At 37.8% G+C, this 27,179-nt stretch overlaps 1 protein-coding gene across 5 annotated transcripts in view; it reads right to left on the minus strand.

Annotated features, from left to right (window-relative positions):
• Window positions 1-27,179, minus strand: part of carm1 (coactivator-associated arginine methyltransferase 1) — an 88,825-nt gene that overhangs the window by 31,705 nt on the left and 29,941 nt on the right. For all 5 annotated transcript variants that reach the window (XM_059991945.1, XM_059991944.1, XM_059991948.1 and 2 more), the window contains 2 exons: window positions 16,606-16,716; window positions 7,883-8,060 (listed from right to left, as the gene is read on the minus strand). In XM_059991945.1, coding sequence (XP_059847928.1) covers window positions 7,883-8,060; window positions 16,606-16,716 — 289 coding nt within the window. The remainder of the gene's footprint in view (window positions 1-7,882; window positions 8,061-16,605; window positions 16,717-27,179) is intronic.

The following is a 27,179-nucleotide window of genomic DNA, read 5'->3' on the forward strand; positions in this document are numbered from 1 at the left end:
AGCTCAAGTCTATCACAGGCAAAACACTCCCTACCTTTGAAAACATTTACTTGGAGTGCCACCACAAGAAAGCAACATCCAATATCAAAATTCAGGCCATGCTCTCTCCTCATGACTCTCATCAGACAGAAGGTTTAGGTTCCACACCCACTAGGTCCAGGAACAGTTACTACCCTTCAACCATCAGGCTCCTGAACTGTATTCATCAGAACTCTGAACTAATTCCATAATCTATGGATTCACTTTCAAGTACTCTACAATTCATGTTCTCAATAATATTTTTATTTGCACCATCTGTCTTCTTTTGCACATTGGTTGTTTGTCAGTCTTTGTTCATGCATAGCTTTCATTAGTTTTCATAAATTCTCTCTGGTGGGGGGAGGATGCACACAAGTTTTGTTATGTTTGAAATATGGTAGGTACTTGGAATACATGGCCAGTAGAGGCAGTTATGATAGTGACATTTAAGAAGCATTTTGTCAGACATGTAGGGAATAAATAAAGATATGAATAGATTAAATTGGCAACATGATAAGCACAGACATAGTGAACTAAAGGGCCTGTTCCTGTGCTGTATTCTTCTGATCTATACCCAGGTAGGTAGTAGTATGTTAAATAACTCAATCAAAAGTGAGCTTCCTACAATTCAATGAATAGAACATTACAGCACAGGCTCTTTGGCCTATGATATTTCAGCACAGATAAATCATAAAATCACCAATAAATGATTAAGATAAAGGAGCGTCCTTTCAATTAATCACTGGGAGACACAGCAGAGTCTGTATCATCTTGAAGCCTGCAATTTAATCACACTGTCTAGCCAGATTAAAGTCTAGATGGTGCATTTAAAAATACGTTGGTTACTGGTGGATACATCTGGAGATAGATCAAACGCAAAGTACAAACTGTTAGCTGCAATTTTATAGCCAATCAAACAAAGAAATAAACAACTGCACACCACTGACCCGGGTTATAGCTGACAGACAAGGAGTCCACAAATGGCATATTATCATAAAGTTGAAAAGGGGGAAAATCATTCTCTTTCCTATTAAACCTTTGGTCCACTAGGATGCTCCAAACAGAGGTTTCCAGTCCTTACAAATTAGCATTTAAATCTTAGGTGTGGGCTAAGCAAGAGATTCTTTTACAAAATGGACCAAAAAAGACATACTTTAGCCTCTTTTGGTAATGAAAAGCTTTGCCTGTAGATACACTCATGATATTTCTATGCACAACAGCATACTTAAAATGAACAGGCCATCCATTAAGTATATTGAGCTCAAAAATTACTCTAGCAAACACCCCAAAAGGTCAAATGAAAGCAGACCTTACTTTGAGTCAGGGTTCCTATTTATGAAGTCATTGGAGATCAGTCTTTGACTCATGACTCTACCCTGGACAGAATCTCAAATAGCTTCAGAACACAACTTTAGTAAACTATTCATTAGATCAAAAAAAGGAAGGCAATCCAACATCGTTGGAATTTACAATTACAGAAAATGCTTAATTAGAAGTTCTAGATTTCAACAACGCCATCACAACAGTGCTTTACAGCCTGAATTTCTAACATTAAAGTTATTGTGCTATATTATGGGGAAACAAGCCATTCAGCCCACTCAGTCTGAGTTGACCATCATTCATTGATCGCCACATTTCCAGTAACTCCCTCTTTCAACTGTTCCTCCATCTCAATTTTAACAAGCCTTTCCTTTTTGACTAATTTTCTTAGTGTTTCTCTTAACTTCTGCTAATTTAGTCAACAGTTCATCAAAGTATTTTTGATAAGTTTCTCTCATTCATTGTCTGATCAGATTTACACTAAATACTTCAGAGAGAAACAATTTTCAAAAAGTCCAACACTGTTTGTGGATCAGGGACAAGGTATGAATATCTCAGCCAACAGCCATGTCACATCTAAATAATTGAAACTTCTTTTCCAACCAACTAAATACTCCCTGCTTAAATTTCCTATCACTATTCACAATAATTCAATATGCCACTGATACGTTACCAGGAAGTTGCACAGAGATACCGATTTTCCAAAGCTTTGCAATAACTATTACTACTTTTATTGGCAGGTTCCACTCAAGATCATGAAGCAAACATTAGGTGATGTTCTATGTTAGAAAGGAAACAATAACAACAGAACAGTAGATGTCATAAGGATACGCTGAATGGCCAGTCTTTTTCCAAGTGTAGCAGAGTCCAAAACTAAAAAGGTACAGGTTTAAGGTGAGGGGGAAAGTTAAATAGGACATGAAGCAGCTTCACCCCCGCCACCCCACACAGAGGTTGGTGGATATGTGGAAAAAAAACCAGAGGAACAGTTAGAGATGGATATATCATTTAAAAGACATTTGGATAGTTAGGTATGTGGATAGGGTAGGTTTAGAGGGATATGGGTCAAACACAGACACACAAGACTACCTGTGGTCAACACTGACAAGTTGGGCTAAAGGGCCATTTTCCATGTTGTATAAGTATGATGCTAAATTAGAATCTGAATCATCAGAAATAAGTCATGTTAACAAACTATTTACAGGTTATTGGTTATATAAGAATAATCTGATCAAAAGAATGATTTACTCCAGATTTGTTGGGACCAGCAACACCTAGCGAGCTGACTTAAAGTATATTTGCAAATGCCTTAGCAGAAGAAACCTAATGAGGTACAACAAGGGAGGCAATAGTACAAGCAGTTGTATGAAAATCTAAAATTAAATTAACAACCACCTGTAATCATCCACACAAGACATTTATGAACCTAGGTGCAAAACAATCCACAACACTTACAGGATACACTTTAGTTTTAACGAACACCATTTATGTTTGGAGGTGTAAAAACACCAGCAAATTAAACATACACAAACTTTGTGGGCAAATATTTTAGCAAACATAAAAAGCAGTAGTCTAGTGAAATTAAGTTTATGAGGTATGAAGCAAAAAGCGATGGTCTGGTGAAGTCAGGTTTATGAGGTATGAATCCCTTTGGTGTTTAAACCTTTCCAGCAACTTTTCAAAACCACAGGACAACACTAACAATGCACAATGTTATTGAAACCTCCATGGTCTCAAGATCAGGGATCCAACAAATTGCATAACTGGCCAGGTTTTAAATGTAATGTTTAAATATCCTTGGTGGGTTTGCATGATGTTGGGGAAAAGGGTGGTGAAGAAAGCTGGACACTTCACAATTTCTTTAACCTCCCTTCTATAATAGCAATGCTGCTGTCTTTCTGCAAACTACATACGATACTGCAGAGCATGCAGTGCGGGATAATGCAAGAAACAGAAACAGCAGTAGATCATCCAGCTCTATGAGTCTGCTCCACTATTCATTAAGACTTATGGTTGATCTACCTCAACATAATTTCCTAGCACTACCCCTGGATTCTGGTGCCTGAGAATCAATACTACCTAATCTCACACCTTATAACAAAAACTGTGCTTTTCCATCAAAGTTTTTCAACACAATATCCCACCTGCCACATCCTCAGCCACTCAGTTTATTCACATCATACATAATCCTTCCCCTTTACATCTGCCCCAATTCATCACCTAATCTGGAACTATGAGATCAGGATCCCTCTGCCAAAGTTAGCTTTTTTTCCTCCACACGTACATTGAAACATGCAGTGAAATGTGTCTTCTCATCAAGATAGATATACAGTGCCTATAAAAAGTATTCACACCAACATCCCCCAAAAATCTTTATGCTTTATTGTTTTACAACATTGAATCAGTGAATTTAATTTGGGTTTTGTTGACACTGACATGAAAGAGTCCTTTTCTGTTGATCAAAGTGAAAACAGATCTCTAAAAGTGATCTAAATTAATTATAAATATAAAACACAAAATAAATGATTGTGCAATTCAGTATTTAGTAGATGCACCTTTGGCAGCATTTACAGCCTTGAGTCTGTGTGGATAGATCTCTACCAGCTTTGCAAATCTGGATGCTATAATTTCACCCTCACGCCCGTAATTCTTCTCTACAGAACTGCTCAAGCTCTGTCAGATGGCAAGGGGATTGAGTGAACGACCCTTTTCAAATCCAGCCACAAATTCTTAAATTGGATTGCGATCTGGACTCTGACTTGTTCACTCCAGGACATTAATTTTGTTGTTTTTAAGCTATTCCTGTGTAGCTCTGGCTTTATGCGTGGCGTCATTGTCTTGCTGAAAAACAAATCTCCCAAGTCACAGTTGCCTTGCAGACTGCATCCGGTTTTCCATGTATTTTGCTGCATTCATTTTACCCTCCATCTTCAGAAGTGCTCCAGGGCCTGCTGCAGTGAAGCATCTCACAACATGATACAACCACCAGCATGCTTCACAGTAGGGATGGTGCATTTTTGATGATGTGCTGTGTTTGGCATATGCCAAACATGGCGTTTAGTCTGATGGCCAAAAAGCTCAATTTTGTTTTCATCAGACCATAGAACCTTCTCCCAGCTCACTGCAGAGTTTCCTACATGCTTTCTGGCAAACTCTAGCTGAGATTTCATGTGAGTTTTTTCTTCCCAAACAGTGGCCTTCTCTTTGCCACTCTCCCATTTCAGTCACTGAAGCTTGTAACTTGGTCTCTTGGTGGCCTCCCTCACTGGTCCCCTTCTTGCACAGTCACTCAGTTTTTGAGGACAGCCTGTGCCATATTCTTTCTAGTTCATGATAATTGACTTAACTGTACTCCAAGGGATATTCAGTGACTTAGAAATTTTCATGTATCCATCTCCAGACTTGCGCTTTTCAATAAACTTGTCACAGAGTTGCTTGGAGTGTTCTTTTGTCTTCATGGTGTAGCTTTTGCAGGATACTGACTCACCAGCAGTTGGACCTTCCAGATAGAGGTGTATTTTTACTAGTCAATTGAAACACCTTGACTGCACACAAGTCTCCAAAAACAGATCTCCATTTAACTAATTATTTGACTTCTAAAACCAATTAGCTGCACTAGTGTATTTGGTGTATTAAGGTGGGGGGGGTGAATACCCCTTAAAGGTTGTTATAGCCAGGGGTGGTAATGGGAACAAGCTCCCACTACCTATTAAATGCTCCCAATGGTGTGCGCCTTAAATAGACTCTGACAACCAAGTGCAGCTCCTGGCATTCATGTGTGGCTTTAGCTACTAAGCCTAACGGAACTGTTTCTACTAACAGAAGGGGCAGAAGCTGGCTATTGGCACCTTTAAACCAGTTGCTTCAGACAGATGGGGCTTGTCAGCTATGGTTGACAGCTCATTTAGGAGAAAGAAAACTCTGATCTCAAACCTCTGCTAACTTGTGGCTATACCCACTGATGGGGAAGGCTTCAGGAGTAAACCGAGGGGAAAAGTCTGGAGCTAGAGTCCCAAGGCAGTCCTATATGGAGTTCAATGTTGACTGGCAACTCCTGTGACACTGCTGGTACCAGACTGTATCTGTCTTTGGGTTCAGCAGATGCGTGGAGAGGGGGGAGCTTGCTACATGGGCAACAGCTTGCTCTCCATATCGTACTGCTCTGGCTTGCACATCTAGAAAGCTAGGATGCAATATCCATGGTCAATGCTGATCAATGGAGGCCTCAGCAAAATCTTCCTGTTTTAAATTTGTAATTAATTTAGATCACTTTGTAGAGATCTATTTTCATTTTGACATGAGTCTTTTTCTGTTGATCAAGTGTCAAAAGGTCAAATTAAATCCACTGCGATTCAAAGTTGTAAAACAGTAAAATATGAAAACTTCCGGGGGGGGGGGGGGGAATACTTTTTACAGGCACTGTACATCGAGATTATGACTAGCTGTTTTCAACCACATATCTGTTTGGAACCTCAATAGCTTCAGCTGGAGAAGGAAACCAACTTTTTAATCCGTGTCAATATTATCAGCTTTCAAGCTGACCAATATTCTCCAATATCCAGGGAATTTCTTTGCCTACTAGGGCAACCATGAAATTTGTTAAAATTTACCAGAACTATTTCTCCAGCATGATTCATAACTTCAGTTGCCCACGGAGGTACAGAGCAGCTACGTGCGAAGTGTCACCAGCCAGGTGATTCCACATCACTGGCTGTATTGTTTTTTCAGTCATCTGATTGGAGCTGGTTAATCAAACCTATAGTGCTCTTTGTAAGATCCAGGAAATGCAAAGCGATTACAAGTTATGGGAGAAAGCTAATCAAAGCACATGCATAAATAAATCAATACTTGCCTTGTAAAAGTAGTCAGCCCCCAACCCTTTGTTCACACTTCCAAGCCTTTGTTCACGCAACTGAGTATTATAACCAGGGATTTTGATCAATTTAAATGAAAATTTTTATTTGCAAATCACATCCTGCTTTTTTCACAACAGAAACCAAAACAGAAAAAACTGTAAAGCATGACAAACTGAAAATTCAAATTCTAAAATATCAGCACTCGAAGAGTAATCATTCCCCTTTGCTTAATGCTCAACTGAAACACCTCTTGCAGCTATTACAATAACAATCTTTTTTTGAATAAATCTCTTAGCCTTGCACAATGTGATGGAGCAAGATTTGCCCATTCCACCTTGCAAAATTACCCTGCTGTGCCAGGTTAGCTGGGGGGGGGGGGGGGGGGGGGAGCAGTGGACCTGAGGTCTTGAGTCTTGAGGTCCTGCCAGAGATATTTGGTCAAGCTAAAGTCAGGACATTAACTGGGCCACCAGGACATCAATTTTCTTTATTTGAAGCCACTCCATAGTAACCCTGGCAGTGTGTTTTGAGTTGTTGTCCTGTTGAAAGATGGACTTCCTCCCCAGTTTAAGCTTTCTGACAGAGGCTAGCAGGTTCTATCCAGGATCTCTGTATTTAGCAGCATTCATTATCCCACCAATCTTGACTAGATTTTCATTCCCTGCTGCTGAAAAGCACATCCATAGTATGATGCTATCTGCACCATACTTTACAGTAGGGATGGTGTTATCTAGCTGATAAACAGTATTAGATTTACACCACACCCATCACTTAGTGTTGAGGCCAAGAAGTTCCACTTTAGTCTCCTTCAACCACAAGACCTTCTTCCACATCTTTAAAGTATCTACTAAGTGAAGTTTTGCAAAATCTTTAAGGGCAAGGGTATGTTTTTTTTGCCAGAACTTCTTTCTTGCCACTCTTCCATAAATACTCTTTTTATACAAGGCCTTAAATATTGTGGAGCTATGACTTCATCTTCAGCTGCAGCCACTGACTTCTGCAGCTCCCTCAGAGTGAACAGTAACCTCTCCTACAATTGTCATTCTTCTCTGGCCACTAATTTCAGAGGGGCAGCCTGATCTAGGCAGTGTGGCTGTGATTTCTTATCTCTACTTTTTCACAATAGATTGAACTGAGGTATGTTCAGTGCCTTTGAGATAGTTTTGTACCCTTCCCCAGATTTGTGCTTCTCTATTATAATTTCCTTGACTTGTCTTGAATGCCCTATATCAACAACTTGGGTGAGTTGTTAAGGTAATATACTGCACTTGAGGAAAGTTAGTGTAGTAATTACAAAGGGGACGAATACTTTTGCAGCCTCACAATTTTGGTTTTTGTTTTTGAGTAAATTGTTGACAGGTTTTGGATTTTTTTTTGATCAGACATGTTGCACAAGGTTTTGTAGACTAGCTCAAAAATGTTACTTCAATACATTGTAAATTCAGAAAATTAGTAAAATGTGAAAATAGTTGTAGGAGCTAAGCACTTTTTCAAGGCACTGTATGTACTACTTCAGATAGCCCACAGAACTCTTGTTTAAATTTCATGCTTTTTTAAAATACAGATGCAAAATACAGTCATTGCCATGGAAGGGCCCAAAATGAAGACACGATGAACGGATTTTAGTGCAGTTCTATCATTCAGATTATCAATCTGGTTCACCCATTCACACTTAGAATTAAACTTACCATTTGGTTTCAACCATTTCTTGGCATGCAAATAGCTTTCCAGCATGCGTTCATTGAATAGCATGTAACCCATAGGCTCAGAGATAATGATATCGACCTGTTCTGGGATGCTAACTTCTTCCACCTTCCCTGGGATGATGAGGATGCGATCTGCTAGGTTGTTGCTTTTCACCAGCATCTACAATAGAAAATAAGTATCTCAGTCTAGACTTCCATGATAAATAACTTACTTCAGAGTTTGTGGGATTACAGATTGAGATGAAAATGCAGATTTCCCATCACATCCCAAGAAATCCTCTAATAACAGACAGGAAAAACCATGAAGACCTTATTACTACATTCTAGTTTAGTTTTTAATGAACAAAATGATTCACATTTTATTATCAATATGGCTTGGCTATGAAAAATCCCAGTAGACAGCAAAACTTGTATTTAATTGTTGGCAACACACACACACACACACAATACAGGAGGAACTCAGCAGATCAGGCAACATCTATGGAAAAGAGTACAGTCCACGTTTTGGGCCACAACCCTTCATTAGGACTAGAGAGAAAAAAAAACATGTGGAGTCAGAGTGAGAAGGTGGGGGAGGGATGAAGAGCTGGGAAGTTGATAGGTGAAAGAGACACAGAGCTGGAGAAGGGGGAATCTGACAGGACAGGACAAAGGCAATGGAAGAAATAAAAAGGCAGAGGAGCACTAGAGGTAGATGTGATGGACAGGTAAGGAGATAAGGTGTGAGAGGGGAAAGGGGTTGGAAAATGGTGGGGGGCATTACTGGAAGTTTGAGAATATAAGGTGTTGCGCCTCCAACCTGATGGCATGAATGTCGGTTTCTCAAACTTCCAGTAAAGCTGCATCCTTACCATTACCCAATTCCATTTCCCTCTCTCACCTCATCTCTCACCTGCCCATCACCTCCTCTGGTGCTTTCTGCAGTATGGAAACCGCACACCATGCAATACAAGGAACTGACTTGGAACTGACTTGCAATGGAAGTGTAATACTATAATCTAAATAGTATTTAACACATCTACCAACATAGAAGAATTGAAATAACCCAGTAAAGGAATGCATTGCAGCAAGCCCAAGATGTTAGGTCCCTTTTTAATAATCACGAAGACCCCTCCTAATTAATTGTTGACAAGCCAAAAAAATAACGTTTCATTTCAGTATAGGGTGAATTTTGTTTAAAAACAAAAAAATGGATATTCTGAAGTTGTAAAATTTGAATTACTAGCAACACTGTTTCCCTTCATAGAGTTAATGAAAGTTATCTGCAAACACAAAACAATGTGCAGCTTGTGAGCTTCAATGGATCCTAGCTTCATCCTAATTTTTTTCCACCCAATGTAAATACTCAGCAAATTATCTTCCAGTACTAAAAAGGTACCATTAAAAGGTCATTACACAGCAGGGCATCTCAAATCGTGAACTGGGGCCAGCAGTAGCTTTTTGTCTGGGATGCTCTTTTCTGCAAAACTTCAGCACAAAATTCACAGTTGGATGAGCAGAGCTAGTTGGAAATGTGGGACAGTCTGCATGGAATCTCATCATGCATACAGGAGAAGGAAGGGAAGAGGAGGAATTTTGTTAGTAGTTATGAAATAGAGGTCAGCTTCTCCTAGAACACTGGAAGCAAAGGCAGTTGTATTCAAGACTTTCATAGTTTTACTTCTGTGGAACACAGAAGGGGAGGTTGAGGACTTCCGGTAAGATGGCGATTGTTTAGTCGCTCTGAACTTTTGCTCCGTTATACTTCCTATCTTTGCACTATATGTCTCCCTTCTTAAACCTTAGTTATTTTATTAGTTCTCTTTTACCTGCCTGCGAACACATCCATTTCATAATGGCTACCAAAAGTACTAAAATCGGGAAAAAGGAAACTTCCACGGCTCTGTCGGCTGAGATTCTCGCTATTTTGGAACAACATCGACAAGATACTTTAACGGATTTTAAAACTGAATTTAGAACTTCTTCCAACCAGCTGGATTCCAAATTGGATCAGATTAATGCCAGAGTGGATGAACATGCTGAACATTTATCTCGCATTGACTTAACTTCTGAAGATTTAGAACACCGTGTTCAACATCTCGAAACTTTCCGCTCCAACCTAGCGGAGAAGAACAGTAAACTTTCTTCCAAAATGGTGGATCTTGAAAATCGGAGCAGACGTTGCAATCTACGAATTCTTGGTTTGCCAGAGGCCACCGAAAAGGGCTCTTCTGTTGAATTTTTTTCATCTTTTCTCTGTGAGATTTTCGGGAAAGAATTTCTTCTGACTCCACCTGAGCTTGAAAGGGCTCACAGGATTTATGTTCCTCGTGCAATTTTGGGTTCCCGTCCACGGCCAGTTATTTTAGGCTTTCATCGATACCAGGTGAAAAACCGTTTGATTATGGAGGCACGCCGCAGAGGTACTTTTGCTTTTTAAAATATGATCATTCGTTCTGTGGAGGATTATGCCCCCCAGGTTCTGAAGATGCGTGTTGAGTTTAAAGGTGTAATGAAAGTGCTTTTTGATCGCGGATTCAGACCCCCTCTCCGAAATCCAGCCGATCTTCGAATTACGCTTACTACTGAAGAATATAGGTGGTTTAAATCAGTGAAGGAGGCTGAGGTGTTTGCTGGAAGTCTTCCAGCCATCTCGTCTTCTTCGGAACCGGTCTGACCTTTTAAAATGATTGATAAGTACTTCTCAAAGTAAAGTTATTTTTTCCGAACTCAGACTTTACTTGAATAATTCAGACATTAACTATTGAAACTCTAAGGGCTGTAGTTAATCTCTCCCTGGACTTGGTGCGTTTTTTCTAAATAGATGATTTAAGTTTAATGTTTCCCTGCGGACTTTTAGATTTTATTCGTGTAATCTATTTTACTTCTGTATAACTTAATCTATAGAGAAGTACAATTGATTTTAACTTGTTTTGGAGGTTTGGAGTTTTTATTGAAGGCCTTCCTGTTGGCTGATTTATAGTTTAAGTTTTGTTTTTTTTCTGTAAACGGTTGATAAGTACTCTCTTTAAATTTATAATTTCCCCCTCCCCCCCCCTTTTTCTTTCAATCTTTTATAATTTTTCGCGGGTAGGTTAGTTTTAGTTTTCTTTTCTGATTTTTTTTTGTATTAGGTTTTATACTTTTTCTGTTGAAGTTGTTCCTATTTGCAATTCTGTTCTCTAGTGCATAAATTAGCTATTATTTGCTATATTATTTATACGGAACTTTTGTTAATGATATGGAACTGGAAGCCATTTTTGGGTTAATTTTTTTTGTAGAGCTAGCTGCCATCTAGCTTTGGGTTGCGAGGGTGGGGTGGGTTCTCCAGTTCCAACACTACTCACTGTTTCTTTTGTTTTCCCTTGTTATTCAGGACATGTCTCTGTTTTGATTCTACTGATTTATGTTTACATTTTTGCTCCCAGACTGTTACTATACTGCTTGATTTTTTATATGCCTGCTGCCTTCTATGCACTAACAATTGATAATGGTTAATACACTTAAATTTGTGAGCTGGAATGTAAAGGGATTGAATCATCCTGTTAAAAGAAGGAAGGTCTTCTCTCATATTAAACAACTCAAAGCTGACATTGCTTTCCTTCAAGAAACTCATATTTGTAGTTTTGATCATTCTCGGCTTTTGTCAAAGTGGGCGGGTCAGCATTTTCATTCATCCTTTGCCGCCAAAGCTGGGGGGGGGGGGTTTCCATCCTTATTAATTCAAATATTCCTTTTGAACTCCATAATAAGATATCTGATACAAATGGCCGTTTAATTATTGTTTCTGGTAAACTATTTAATACTGAAGTTGTACTAGCAAACCTGTATGCTCCCAATTTTGATGATATTAATTTTTTTGAATGTTTTTTCTCCTCACTACCAGATTTAAACTCATATTCTCTTATACTGGATGGCAATTTTAATTGTTGGTTAGATCCTAATTTTGATCGATCGTCCTCTGTTACTAGATCACCTACTAAATCTGCCTTAGCTATTCACTCTTTTCTTTCTAATTATGGTATCTCAGATATATGGCGTGTCCTTCATCCTACTGAGAGAGATTATTCTTTTTTTTCCACATGTTCACCATACCTTTACTAGAATTGACTATTTTTTACTTGATAATCAACTTATTCCATTTGTCTATTCTTGTGATTATCAGAGTATACTGATTTCTGACCATGCCCCAATTACTTCGTCTTTAAATTTTCCTGGTCTCCCTCAGAGGAATAAACACTGGCATCTTGACTCGACTTTATTATCGGATGATGATTTTCTAAAATTTATTAAGGATCAGATAACCTTTTATTTTAATACCAATATGTCATCTGAAATGTCATCCCAGATTGTCTGGGATGCCATGAAAACATATTTGAGGGGTCAAATAATCTCCTATACAGCAAATCTTAATAGAAAGTCCTGTACAGATCGATTAGACTTCATTAATCAGATTAAAGAATTAGATCAACTGTATGCTCAAACTAAGAATCCTGAATTATACAAGAAGTGTGTTGAACTCCAAACTAAATTTAACCTTCTGTCTACTCAACCTGTCGAACGCCAACTTCTCGAAAGCAAGAGTCGCTTTTACATTCATGGGGATAAGTCTGGTAAATTCCTAGTTAATCAGCTGAGGCGTTCTAAAGCTAAACAACATATTACAAAGATCCGGAAGGAAAATGGAGATTTTACATCGGATCACTTAGAAATCAATGACGTATTTAAAAATCTTTACTCTCGACTTTATTCCTCTGAATCTCTGAATGAGAATATTTCTGTTGATCTTTTTTTAAATAATCTGAATATTTCTTCGCTTTCATCTGATTTTAAAGCCAAACTTAATGTGCCTATATCATCAGAAGAAATATCTTTTGCAATTTCTGCATTGTCTTCAGGGAAATCTCCTGGACCTGATGGGTTCCCTGTAGAATTTTATAAATCATTCTCTTCACTTCTTTCTCCTCAGTTACTCTCAGTACTATCTGACTCGTTTAATTATGGTAAATTGCCACCCTCTTTTAATGAGGCATCTATTATTCTTTTATTAAAAAAGGGTAAAGACCCAACAGAGTGTTCCTCGTACAGGCCGATTTCTTTGCTTAATGTTGATGTTAAAATCTTGGCCAAAGTTTTAGCTTATAGATTAGAAACTGTTATTCCCTCTATTATTTCTGATGATCAAACTGGTTTTATTAAAAACCGTCTTCCTTTTTTTAAATATTCGGTGTTTATTTAACATTTTATATTCACCTTCAACTGGGATTCCTGAATGCGTTATTTCCCTCGATGCAGAGAAAGCATTTGATTGTATAGAGTGGAACTACCTTTTTGCAGTTTTAGAAAAATTTGACTTCAGTCAAAGTTTTATCTCTTGGATCAAATTGCTGTATCTGCGTCCTACTGCCTCTGTTTTGACTAATTTTCAGAAATCCCAGTTATTTAACCTCAAACGTGGCACCCGTCAAGGATGCCCTTTAAGTCCCTTTCTCTTTGATTTGGCTATAGAACCTTTGGCAATAGCATTCCGAAGCTGTCCTGAACTGACCGGGATCTGGAGAGGGGGTGTTGAGCATAAAGTTTCTCTTTATGCTGATGACTTATTACTTTTTCTTTCAAATCCGTCTACATCCTTAACTCCAATGTTCTCACTTCTTGATCAGTTTAGCCAGTTTTCTGGCTATAAACTTAATTTACATAAGAGTGAACTTTTCCCAATTAATAAAGAAGCACAAGAATTAGCATTCCGTGACCTCCCTTTTAAAGTAGTTCATAATCAATTTACTTATCTTGGGATTACAGTCACAAGGAAGTTTAAAGATCTCTTTCGTGAAAATTTTGCCAATCTTTCATATACTACAAAACAGAGTCTGTCACAATGGTCACCTCTATCTACGTCTTTGGTAGGTCGTATTAATGTTGTTAAAATATATGTTCTCCCTAAATTTTTATATTTATTTCAATCAATCAATCCCAATTTTTATTCCTAACACTTTTTTTGATTCCTTAGACTATTATTTTGTCATATCTGTGAAGAATAAGCATTCCAGAATTAAAAAAGTTTATCTCCAAAAATCTAAAAAAAGAGGGTGGCATGGCCTTACCTAACTTTCGTTTATATTATTGGGCAGCCAATATACGTTGTGCTACCTTTTGGTCTTTTTTCCATGGCCAACCCGAGTGCCCTAATTGGGTGGCAAAGGAGTTGAGTTCCACTAAAGATTTATCTATTTCTGCACTTCTTGGCTCTGTACTCCCTAGTAGTTTGTCTAGACTAATTGTTAATCCTCTTGTTAGACACACTTTGCAAATATGGGCTCAGTTTAGGAAATTTTATGGTTTCTATGGTTTTTCCTCTTCTAGTCCTATCTTACATACCTTTTTTTACCTACTATGTATGATTCAACATTCCATGATTGGTATAGGAAAGGCATTAGACATTTTGAAGATCTTTTTATTGATAATCGCTTCGCATCTTTTCAACAGCTCTCTGCTAAGTTCAATCTGCCTAATGCCCATCTTTTTAGATATCTCCAAATTAGACACTTTATTAATCCTTTAATTCCTAACTTCCCTGAAATGCCTGAGAAAAATGTTATGGATTTCTTTCTATTAATCCACTGGGTAAAGGTTTAATATAATTTATTCGTGATAAATTAGCATTCTTACGGCGTGCCCCTGTGGATAAAATTAGAATGGCTTGGGAGCATGATTTAAATATCTCTTTATCTGATGAGACTTGGGACTCGATTCTCAAATCAGTTAATTCAATCTCTCTTTGTGCTCGCCATTGCCTTTTACAGTTTAAGATTGTTCATAGAGCTCATTTGTCTAAATCTAAATTATCTCGATTTTACTCTAATATTAGTCCTCTTTGTGATAAATGCAAAAGGGGCGAGGCCTCTCTTATTCATATGTACTGGTCCCGTCCTAGCTTAGAGAAAGTTTGGAAAGATGTCTTCATAACTTTATCCTATATTCTGAATCACCACTTAGAACCTAACTCTTTAATTGCTTTGTTTGGTTTTTTGGGTGAGACAGATATACGTTTGAGTTTGACTAAGTGTCGAATATTATCTTTTGCTTCTCTCCTGGCTAGACGTTTAATCCTCCTTAGATGGAGAGATGTTGCCTTGCCTCGCATGCTCAATGGCTTAATGATATTATGTCCTGCTTAGACCTTGAAAAAATTCATTATTCAGTTCTTAATTCGGATATAAAGTTCCATAAGGTCTGGGGACCTTTTATTGAGTACTTTCATAACCTTCCTCTTAATTAAGGTTGTGTTTTTTTTTCCGGTCCCTTGCTTTCAGCTCTTTTTTTTTGGTAGAAGGCATTATTATCTTCTGTTTTCAAGTGTATTTACAGTTTTGGGGGTTTGAATGTCCTGATTTATATTCTCTATATTGTGTTGTGGTTGGTCAGGAGTTTTTTTTTGTTGCGGGGCTTGGGGAGGATACTAACTTTACATGACTTCAAATTGGGTGCTTTCTCAATTATCTTTTTTGTATTATATTATTATTGTATGTTTATTTTTGCACTGTATTAATTTTCTTCATTTTGGTTTGGGGGTTTTTTCCTTATCTGTAGTGATGTAGAAAATGCATAAAAAAACCAATAAAAAAAGAGGTTGGCAGTATATAACTATTCCCTGAAAGCACAATTTCATTATTCACTGGTTTAAAAAAAACACTTCTAGGTTTCTCAGAAGGGTAAGCAAAAAGTTAACAAGCACCAGAATTTGTAATTGCACCAAGGCTGGAATTACTCCATACTCACTTAATCCCAATTCAGGACATTAAATTGATATGGATGAGCAAAATTTGAAACATTTGTACCAGCATCAGATAGAAAAGGCCTAACTTGCTTGAGCTGCTATACATGTACAGTATTAAAAATACCAGTGGCTATACAGAGATCTTATTAAGTGTCCAAACCCATATCTGCATTTCCTCTAACACACTGGACTCCTTAAATTTAAATCTTTAGTACTTACTTCGGGTTTGTACTTATTAGTCAATCACTAATGAGGTCATCAGCTTGTCTCTTGTTAGCTTGCTGTAACCTCCTTTTGCTTAATTCTTTTTCCAACCATTGCATTACTAAATAGTAGAGTATCGATAAAAGTCTGCAAAATGGTTAAGTGACTATTTGACCTGTGGTGGGAAAATGGGAGAAGTGGACTTAGAACTTGATTGGTGCCTAACTCATGGGGTGGGGGTATAGGTTTAAAATTGCAATTAATGTAACCCGAACAGTTAAAAAAGATAATTAATCAATCAATCAGTTTAACGGACATCGGCATTGGATAAGGTATACAATTAGGATGTCCCTATGCTGTGCTGTACTGTTCTATGTGTTACTCTTTCTCCTCCCAAAAGGCATCTCATCTCAAAGTCTCATCTGAATGTTGGCACCTTCAGCCCCAATTAGGGTCTTGGCCCAAAATGTTAACTGTTAGTTTTCCTCCATAGATGCTCGACTTGCTGAGTTTTGTGTGTGTTGCACCTTCAGCAAAGTAGAGGCACTGACTTGTGTGCATGGTGCAGCAATCAAATGCTCAGTGGTTAACACTACTATCAATGTCCAAAGCTGAAATACCCTTCCCGATTTCAACAACACAGAAACCAGGAAAAACATGCCTTCACTGCTTTTCTAGTTGCATCTTCCAAGTCCAGCTGTCACTATGGTTACCTTGCAGCAAAGGGGTACAAACAAGCACTTACCTCAGCATGCTGGGCCATGGTGCTTGCTTCTACCGCATACACTTTCCGTGCTCCTGCCTGCACTGCAAAGAATGACAGGATTCCAGAGCCACAACCAACATCTAGTACAACCTGGAAGAGAGACATTAATCAACCTCTCAGCAACGTTACTAAGTGATCATAATTGTTCTGTGAATGCACGCTAGAGCTGTATTTCAGAATCAGGATTAGTATCACTGATATACGTTGTGAAATTTGTTTTACAGCAGTAATACAGTCAACATGTATTGGGGAGGCACAGGAGAACAACGCTTTAAAGTACCAATGTCCCACGTTCAATTCCCGCCTTTGTAAGGAGTTTGTACATTCTCCCCGTGACCACATGGCACAGGTGCTCCGGTTTCCAGCCACAGTCCAAAGGCTGGTAGATTAAATGGTCAATATAAATTGTCCTGTGATTGGGCTAGGGTTAAATCGGTAGGTTGTTGGGAGGCATGGGTCGAAGTGCCAAGAGGACATATTCCGCACTGTAACTCAAAACAAAATTAAAAACTAAATGAGTAGTGCAACAAGCTAGCATAAATAGTGAGGTAGTGTTTATGGATTGGTTCATCGTCTGTTCAGAAATCAGAGAGCAGACAGCAGAGAGGTAGAAGCTGTTTCTAAAACATCGAGTGTGTGTCCTCAGGCTCCTGTACCTCCTTCCTAATGGTAACAATAAGAGGGCACATCCTTTGAAGGTATCCCCGAAGCTAGGGAGACTAGTGCCCACAATGGAGCTAGCGGAGTTTTCAGCCCTCTGCAGTCTTTTCTGATCCTGTGCTGTGACCTCCTCCATACCAGACGGTGATGCAACGTTAAAATGCACTCCATGGTACATTTGTAGAAACTGGCTGGTCTTTAGTGAAATACCAAATCTCCTCAAACTCCTAATGAAATATACCCATTGGTGTGCCTTCTTAAAGAGTGACATTCTTCTATGTCACAGGCAAAACAATGTATTCTGCAGTTTCATGGTGTTAAAATATACCTTTAATAAGAATGCTTCATTCTCCTCCAGATCTCTCAAAAATAACCAAGTATTTGGTTCATAGCCAAACAGCTCTTCAGGGGATTGGAACTATGTGGAGCTCTACTATGGTCCTTTTCACATACATTTTCTTGTACGATAACTGAATGGCAGCCTGGAACTCCAACACAGCCTCATCTCTTTAGATAAAACACAGCACACCTTTCCAGTGGACATCAACTGTTAATTAGTGTATATTAGTACGTATTAACGTAATATACACCAAGGGGCAATAAAATTCCTTGTTTGCGTAAAGCTCACGGAGTAAACCATATGTGGCAATAAGTACAAAATTAACAATAAAAACAGTGATGAATGCAAAACAACAGAATGGTGCAGGTGAAGTGGAACAGAGCCCAGGAAAACCACTTTTACTTTGTCTTTCAGATTACATTCTCTAAATCCAGCTGACACTGCAGATTGCCACTCGCCTATCTTGAGGAGTTAAACACAGAAACATTAAACCTACAGCACAAGAGGCCCTTCAGCCCACAAAGCTGTGCCGAACATATCCCTACCTTAGAAATTACTAGGCTTACCCATAGCCCTCTATTTTTCTAAGCTCCATGTACCTCTCTAGAAGTCTCTTAAAAGACCCTATTGTATATGCCTCCACCACTGTTCCATTCCACACACTCACCACTCCGAGTAAAAAACTTACCTCTGACATCTCCTCTGTACCTATTCCCCAGCACCTTAAACCTGTGATCTCTTGTGGCAACCATTTCAGCCCTGGGAAAAAGCCTCTGACTATCCACACAATCAATGCCTCTCATCACCTTATACACCTCTATCAGGTCACCTCTCATCCTCTGTTGCTCCAAGGAGAAAAGGCTGAGTTCACTCAACCTGTTTTCAAAAGGCATGCTCCCCAATCCAGGCAACATCCTTGTAAATCTCCTCTGCACCCTTTTTATGGCTTCCACATCCTTCCTGTAGTGAGGTGTTCAGAACTGAGCACAGTACTCCAAGTGGGGTCTGACCAGGGGCCTATATAGCTGCAACATTACCTCTCGGCTCTTAAATTCAATTCCACAATTGATGAAGGCCAATACACCATATGCCTTCTTAACCACAGAGTCAACCTACATAGCTGCTTTGAGCGTCCTATTGGCTCGGACCCCAGATCCCTCTGATCCTCAACACTGCCAAGAGTCTTACCATTAATACTATATTCTGACATCGTATTTGACCTACCAAAACAAACCATTTCATACTTGTCTGGGCTGAGCTCCATCTGCTACTTCTCAGCCCAGTTTTGCATCCTATCAATGTCCCGCTGTAACCTCTGACAGCCCTCCACACTATCCACAACACCTCTAACCTTTGTGTCATCAGCAAACTTACTAACCCATCCCTCCACTTTCTCATTCAGGTCATTTATAAAAATCATGAAGAGCAAGGGTCCCAGAACAGACCCCTGAGGCACACCACTGGTCACCAACCTCCATGCAGAATATGACCCATCTACTACCACTCTTTGCCTTCTGTGGGCAAGCTAGTTCTGGATCCTTAAAGCAATGTCCCATGGATCCCATGCTTCCTTACTTTCTCAATAAGCCTCACATGGGGTACCTTATCAAATGCCTTGCTGAAATCCATATACACTACATCTACTGCTGTACATCTACTTCATCAATGTGTTTAGTCACATCCTCAAAAAAATTTAATCAGGCTCGTAAGGTACGACCTGCCCTTAACAAAGCCATACTGACTATTCCTAATCATATTATACCTCTCCAAATGTTCACAAGTCCTGCCTCTCAGGATCTTCTCCATCAACTTACCAACCACTGAAGTGAGACACTGGTCTATAATTTCCTGAGCTATTTCTACTCCCTTTCTTGAATAAAGGAACAACATCAACCACCCTCCAATCCTCCGGAACCTTTCCTGTTCCCATTGATAATGCAGAGATTATCGCAGAGGCTCAGCTATCTCCTCTCTCACCTCTCACAGTAGCCTGGTGTACATCTCATCCGGTCCTGGCAACTTATCAAACTTGATGCTTTCCAAAAGCTCCAGCACATCTTCTTTCTTAATATCTATATGCTCAAGCTTTTCAGTCTGCTGCAAGTCAGCACTACAATCACCAAGATCCTTTTCCATTGTGAATACTGAAGTAAAGTATTCATTAAGTACCTCTGCTATTTCCTCTGGTTCCATACACACTTTTCCACTGTCACACTTGATAGGTCCTATTTTTTCACATCTTAAGCTCCTTCCTGTTGGCCTTAATCTTCTAGATCTCTAACATTGCTGAGCTCTCTGAACCTTTTGTAAGCTTTTCTTTTCTTCTCGACTAGATTTATAACAGCCTTTGTACACGGTTCCTGTACCCTATCATAACTTCCCTGTCTCACTAGAATGTACCTATGCAGACTCCAAATATCCCCTGAACATTTGCTACATTTCTTCCAGTCTTTTCCGAGAACTGTTCCCAATTTAAGCTTCCAATTTCCTGCCTGATAGCCCCATAATTCCCCTTGCTCCAATTAGATGCTTTTCTAAATTGTCTGTTCCTATCTCTCTCCAATGCTATTGTAAAGGAGATAGAATTATGATCACCATCTCCAAAATGCTCTCCCACTGAGAGATTTGACACCTAACCAGGTTCATTTCCCAATACAAGTCAAATACAATCGCTTCTCCTCTTGCAGGCTTATCTACAATATTGTGTCAAGAAACCTTCCTGAACACACCTAACAAACTCCACCCCATCTAAACCCCTTGCTCTAGGGAGATGCCAATCAATATTTGAGAAATTAAAATCTCCCATCACAACAACTCTGTTGTTACTACACTTTTCCAGAACCTGTTTCCCTATCTGCCCCTCGATATCCTTGTTATTATTGGACAGCCTATAAAAAACATCCAGTAGAGTTACTGACCCCTTCCTGTTCCTAACCTCCATCCACAGAGACTCCGTAGACAATCCCTCCATCATATCCACTTTTTCTGCAGCCATGACTATCTCTGATCAACAGTGCCACACCCCCACCTCTTCTGCCTCCCTCCCTGTCCTTTCTGAAACATCTAAAACCCAGCACTTGAATTAACCATTCCTGTCCCTGAGCCATCCAAGTGTCTGTAATGGCCACCACATCATATCTCCAAGTACTGATCCATGCTCTAAGCTCATCCACTTTGTTTACAATACTCCTTGCGTTAAAATAGATATATTTCAAACCTTCCATCTGAGCGTGTCCCTTCTTTATCACCTATTTATTCCCCCTCTCACACTGTCTCCTAGCCTTCTCTATTTGTGAGCCAGCCGCCTCTTCCCCAGTCTCTTCAGTTCAGATCCCACCCCTTAACAATTCAAGTTTAAGCTCTCCCCCGTAGCCTTAGCAAACTTCCCTGCCAGGATACTGGTCCCGCTGGGATTCAAGTGCAACCCGTCCTTTTTGTACAGGTCACACCTGCCCCAAAAGAGTTCCCAATGATCTAGAAATCTGAATCCCTGCCCCCTGCTCCAATCCCTCAGCCACACACTTATCCTCAACCTCATTTTATTCCTATACTCACTGTCGTGTGGCACAGGCAGTAATCCCGAGATTACTACCTTTGTAGTCCCACTTCTCAACTTCCTTAACTCCCTGTAGTCTTTTTTCAGGACCTTTTCCCTTTTTCCACCTATGTCACTGGTACCAATATGTACCACAACCTCTGGCTGTTCTCTCCCCCACTGCAGAAAATCTTGGTCGCAATCTAAAACATCCCAGACCCTGACACCTGGGAGGCAAACTACCAACCAAGCATCTGCTGGACGATACTGATGGATGTTCTACGAGGCTGTGGTGGCCAGTGCTATCATGTTTGCTGTTGTGTGCTGGGGCAGTAGGCTGAGGGTAGCAGACACCAACAGAATCAACAAACTCATTCGTAAGGCCAGTGATGTTGTGGGGGTGGAACTGGACTCTCTGACGGTGGTGTCTGAAGAGGATGCTGTCCAAGTTGCATGCCATCTTGGACAATGACTCCCATCCACTCCATAATGTACTGGTTAGGCACAGGAGTACATTCAGCCAGAGACTCATTCCACCGAGATGCAACACTGAGCGTCATAGGAAGTCATTCCTGACATGCGGGGGTGGAGTTTCAAGATGGCGACGTAAACATCTGCCTTTTAGGCGCTCTTCACTTTTCTAACTATAATCACCTTTTAATCAAATCTTTTCGAATTTAACCAAATGAGTTGATATTTTCGATTGACTTTTTTTTCCCCTAAAACTATATTTGATCTAATTTTGCCGAGCTCAAAATGGCTACAAGTAAGAAATCGTCTAAGGAGCCTTTATCTATCGATGCAATTTCTAATCTTCTGGACGCTAAATTTGCAAGTTTGGAAAGCAAGCTGGAAAGTAAAATGGCAAGTTTGGAAGATAACCTGGAAAGTAAAATGGCAAGTTTGGAAAACAAGCTTACCACGAAAATGTCTGAACTTGAAGGAGCTGTTAAATCGCTTGATACTAAGTTTCAGTCGCAGGCAACGGATATTCAGCGACAGGAAGATAAGTTGGAGACTCTTGAAAAATTAATTGTTGAAAAAGCACGTACACTTGAGGAGTTGGATAAGAAGGTACAATCGACTCTTAAAGTTGTAAATCAGCATAAGTTTAAAATTACTGATCTCGAAAATTGATCTCGCAGACAGAATTTGCGAATTATCGGGTTTTCCGAAAAAGTTGAGTCCGGTGATTTAACTGAATTTTTCTCTAAATTACTGTGGGAAATTTTCGGTGATGAAGGTTTGCAAACTAAACCTGTTATTGACCGTGCTCACAGAGTTGCGAGGTTTTCGTCTATGACTGATAAACCACGAGCGGTGATTGTTCGCCTTCATTATCCTCGTGAGAAAGAGCTTTTAATTCGATTAGCTCGTAAAAAAGGTATGATTTCTTACAATAACTTCAAATTTCAAATTGTTGAGGATTATTCTTATGAGGTTATGAGAGCCAGAATCGCTTTTAAACCAGTGATGGCAGAGATTTATTCGATTGGACTTAAACAAGTTTTAATGTATCCAGCGAAGCTTAGAATTACGCTGAGCGACAACAGTCAGCAAATTTTTAACACTCCGGAAGAAGCGAAGAAATTTGTTGAAGAATTTGGATCTTCTACTGCAACTTGAACTATGTGTTATGTGGAAGATTTTTCGGAGAGAGGATATCTTTCTATTTTAAGTTTTAACCTATGAAGCTGGGTTATAACTTCTTATTTTGATCTATGGGTCTGGTTTTTTTTTTACTATCATCATTGTTTATAGATGTTCTTTTTAATTTTTATAATATCTTTTTTTTCTTTCTGTTTTGGTTATATACGTTTATATTTTGCAATAATGATTTACTTTTTTTTAAGATGTCGTTTCTTTTTCCCGTAAGATTCTGTTTTTTGTAAGCATTTATTTGTTTGCCTGTACTCAGAAATGGGACGAATGTTTTGGATTTTTGGTCTTTTTTTTTATATATATTGTACTGTTTATTATATCCCTTTTTTTTAAATCTTATTTTGTCTTTTAACAGATTGCTGAACTCACATTTGTATTTAGTAATATGGCTTTTTCAAAATGGCGTTTCTTCTTCCCATAAGTCTTTGCTTTTGAAACGTCATCCTGTATTTGTACACGGGATTTTTTTTTTAAAGGTATATTACACTTTTAAATTTTGATGTTTATACGTTTTTTTATTAATGATTGTTTTATTATATTAGTTTTCTTTTATTCTGATTGATATATATTTTTTTTTGCAACTCTATATCTTAATTTGGGTGTTATATAGTTTTCTTTTAATCTTTTTATGGAGCTGCCATCTTGAAATGGGGGTAATATTAGTATTAGCCTGCCGCTTGGCTTTTTTTCGAAGGGTGGGGGGAGGGGGTAGGGATCTTTTTTCACGCTTTTGCTTTTTATTTTTTTGCTTTTAGTTTATGGGCCGACTTTAAATTATTAATATTGTTGAGGTGTCATGTTCTCCGGTTGCTCCTGAATCAATTTTCCTCCTTCCTGAATTGTGGGTTATGTGTCTTTCTAACCTTTTATGATACACACAACTAATATTAGTATGATGGATAAATCTGTTAACTTTATCTCCTGGAATACTAATGGTTTAAATCATCCGATTAAACGTAAAAAAATATTTAAAGTATTCCATAGACTGAATGCTAATATTATCTTTGCACAGGAGACCCATATCAGGAGGGAGGATAATCAACGTTTTTTTAGGTTCTGGAAGGGTCAACAATTTCACTCGAATTGTACCGCTAAAATTAGGGGTTTGTCTATCTTTATAGACCCCTCAATATCGTTTACACATCATGAAATTATTTCTGACCCACAGGGTAGATTTTTGTTGATAACTGGCTTACTTTTCCATCGGAAAGTTGTTCTAGTTAATATTTATGCTCCAAACTTTGACTGCCCTGAATTTTTTAAACGTTTATTTACTTCCCTTCCTAATCTAAAAGAATATATGTTGATAATGGGTGGAGATTTTAATTGTTGTTTGAATCCTTCGATGGATAGATCTAAACCTATTCGTACTCTTCTGAACAGATCAGCCCTACTTATTAATTCGTTTATGGTTGATTCGGGAATTACAGAAATATGGCGGTTTTTGAACCCTAAAGATAAAGAATTTTCATTTTTTTCACATGTATATCATAGCTATTCTAGAATCGACTATTTTCTTATTGATCATCGGTTATTAACGGATGTTATTGATTGTAAATATGATTCTATTACTATTTCGGATCATGCACCTTTGAAGTTATCTATTAAGATTTCGGACTATTCCAATAATATCAGATCTTGGAGGCTTAACGCTACTTTGCTTCAAGACCCAGAATTTATCACCTATATAAAACAGCAAATTGACTTGTTCTTCTCAACAAACTGTACTGAAGAAATCGACAGAGGAATACTTTGGGACTCTTTTAAGGCTTTTATTCGTGGACAAATTATCTCGTATTCTGCTGGTAAAAGAAAACAAAGATATTTAGATATTGCTTTATTAGTGGATAAAATCAAGGAAATTGATAAGATTTATTCCGTGACTCCTACCAAAGAACTTTATAAGAAGAGAGTTGAGCTTCAAATGGAACATAGTTTACTATTATCTTCTTCAATTGAAAATCAATTAATTAGGACCAGGGCTCAATTCTATATTCACAGTGATCGTACTGGTAAACTGTTAGCTAATCAATTAAAAGCTATCTCGACTAAGCGACAAATTATTAAAATTCGCAAACAAGACGGTAATTTAACTACTGATCATAAAGAAATTAATAATACCTTTCAAGATTTTTATAAATCTCTATATCAATCAGAATTTGATGGTGACCAGTCCATGATAGATAATTTTTTTAACAATTTGAATATTCCTAAACTGATTGATGAAGACCATAGCCTGTTAGATGCTCCTATTTCTATGGTGGAAATAGGAGAGGCTATCTCATCAATGAATTCAGGGAAAGCTCCTGGTCCTGATGGTTATATAGTAGAATTTTTTAAAACTTTTTCTTCTTTGCTCTCCTTGGTTATGTGAAATTTTTAATGATGCGTTTGCTAAGAAGAGATTACCTCAATCTTTTTATGAAGCTAATATCTCTCTAATTCTTAAAAAAGATAAAGATCCTACTTTATGTACATCTTATCGCCCTATATCACTATTAAATGTAGACTCTAAGATTCTTACAAAAATTTTAGCTATTAGATTAGAAAAAGTACTATCACAGATTATTTCAGAAGATCAAACTGGTTTTATGAGGAATCGGTATTCCTTTTTTAATGTTAGAAAATTGATTAATTCATACTTCACCACCCACAATCCCAGAATGTGTTATTTCATTAGATGCTGAAAAAGCTTTTGATTGAATGGATATATTTATTTAATACATTGAGAAATTTTAATTTTAGTCCTAACTTTATATCATGGATTAAATTAATATATCATAAACCTGTTGCTTCTGTTCTTACAAATAACTATAGATCCTCTTTTTTTCAATTATCTCGTGGTACGAGACAAGGCTGTCCCTTAAGTCCTTTATTATTTAATATTGCATTAGAACCTTTAGCTATTGCTATTCGTGAATCTCCTAATATTTTTGGTATTACCCGTAATGAGAAGTTATACAAATTATCACTTTATGCTGATGATTTGCTGTTATATATTTCTGACCCTGATAGGTCTATTCCCGCTATTTTATCCTTGTTGGTTCAATTTGGTACTTTTTCTGGTTATAAACTAAATTTAGATAAGAGTGAATTATTTCCTTTAAATGCACAAACTTTATTGAGTGATAGGATACCATTTAAAGTTGTTACTGATAACTTTACCTATTTAGGTATAAAAATTACCAAGAAATATAAAGATTTATTTAGACTGAATTTTTTACCTATGCTTCATCAAATTCATCAACTTACTACAAGATGGTCTCCTTTGTTTTTATCATTAATTGGTCGGATTAATGCTATTAAAATGATGATTTTACCAAAATTTTTATACTTATTTCAAGCCCTACCAGTTTTTATTTCTAAATCTTTTTTTGATAACATTGATTCAAAGATTTCCTCATTTGTGTGGCAAAATAAAAACCCTAGGTTAAGTAAAAAGCAATTACAAAAATCTAAAAAAGATGGTGGTTTAGCCTTACCTAATTTTAGATTTTATTATTGGGCAAATAATATTCGTAATTTAATGTATTGGAAACTAGATTTGGATTCACCACTGTGCCCACAGTGGGTAAATTTGGAATGTAATGAGGTAAAGGGATATTCTCTATTCTCTGTTCTTGGTTCTTGTCTTCCTGCTGATTTAGTTAAATTTAATAAACAAATATCTAATCCTGTTATTAAACATACATTACGAATTTGGTTTCAATTTCGTAAGTTTTTTACTTTGAAAAACTTTGTTCTTGATAGCCCTATCTTACTTAATTTCTTTTTCAAACCCTCTTGGACAGATCAAGCTTTTAACATATGGAAAAGGAAAGGTATAAAATGTTTTCGTGATCTCTTTTTTGAAGATACTTTGATGTCATTTGACCAACTTTCCAACAAATTTGAATTACCTAAATCTAATTTTTTCAGATATTTACAAATTAGAAATTTCTTACATAAAGTTTTACCATCTTTTCCTAATTCAACTTTGGTGGACTTTACAGATTTGATTTTTACCTTAAATCCTTGTCAGAAGGGATTAGTAGCTTTTATTTATAATATGATTATGAAGATACAACCAGAAATATCAGTTAGAATTAAACAAGAATGGGAAAAAGAACTTCGATATAATATATCAACAGATAAATGGGAAAAAATTTTGCAAATGGTTAATTCTTCTTCTATATGTGCTAAACATGCTTTAATACAATTTAAAATTGTACATAGAGCTCATATGTCTAAAGATAAACTTGCTCGATTCTACTCTCATATTAACCCTCAATGTGACAGATGTCATTCAGAAGTGGCCTCATTGACCCATATGTTTTGGTCATGTCCCACTTTACATAATTACTGGAAGGACATATT

The sequence above is a fragment of the Hypanus sabinus genome, chromosome 16, assembly GCF_030144855.1.
Source record: "Hypanus sabinus isolate sHypSab1 chromosome 16, sHypSab1.hap1, whole genome shotgun sequence".
In the NCBI taxonomy this organism is placed as follows: Eukaryota; Metazoa; Chordata; class Chondrichthyes; order Myliobatiformes; family Dasyatidae; genus Hypanus; species Hypanus sabinus.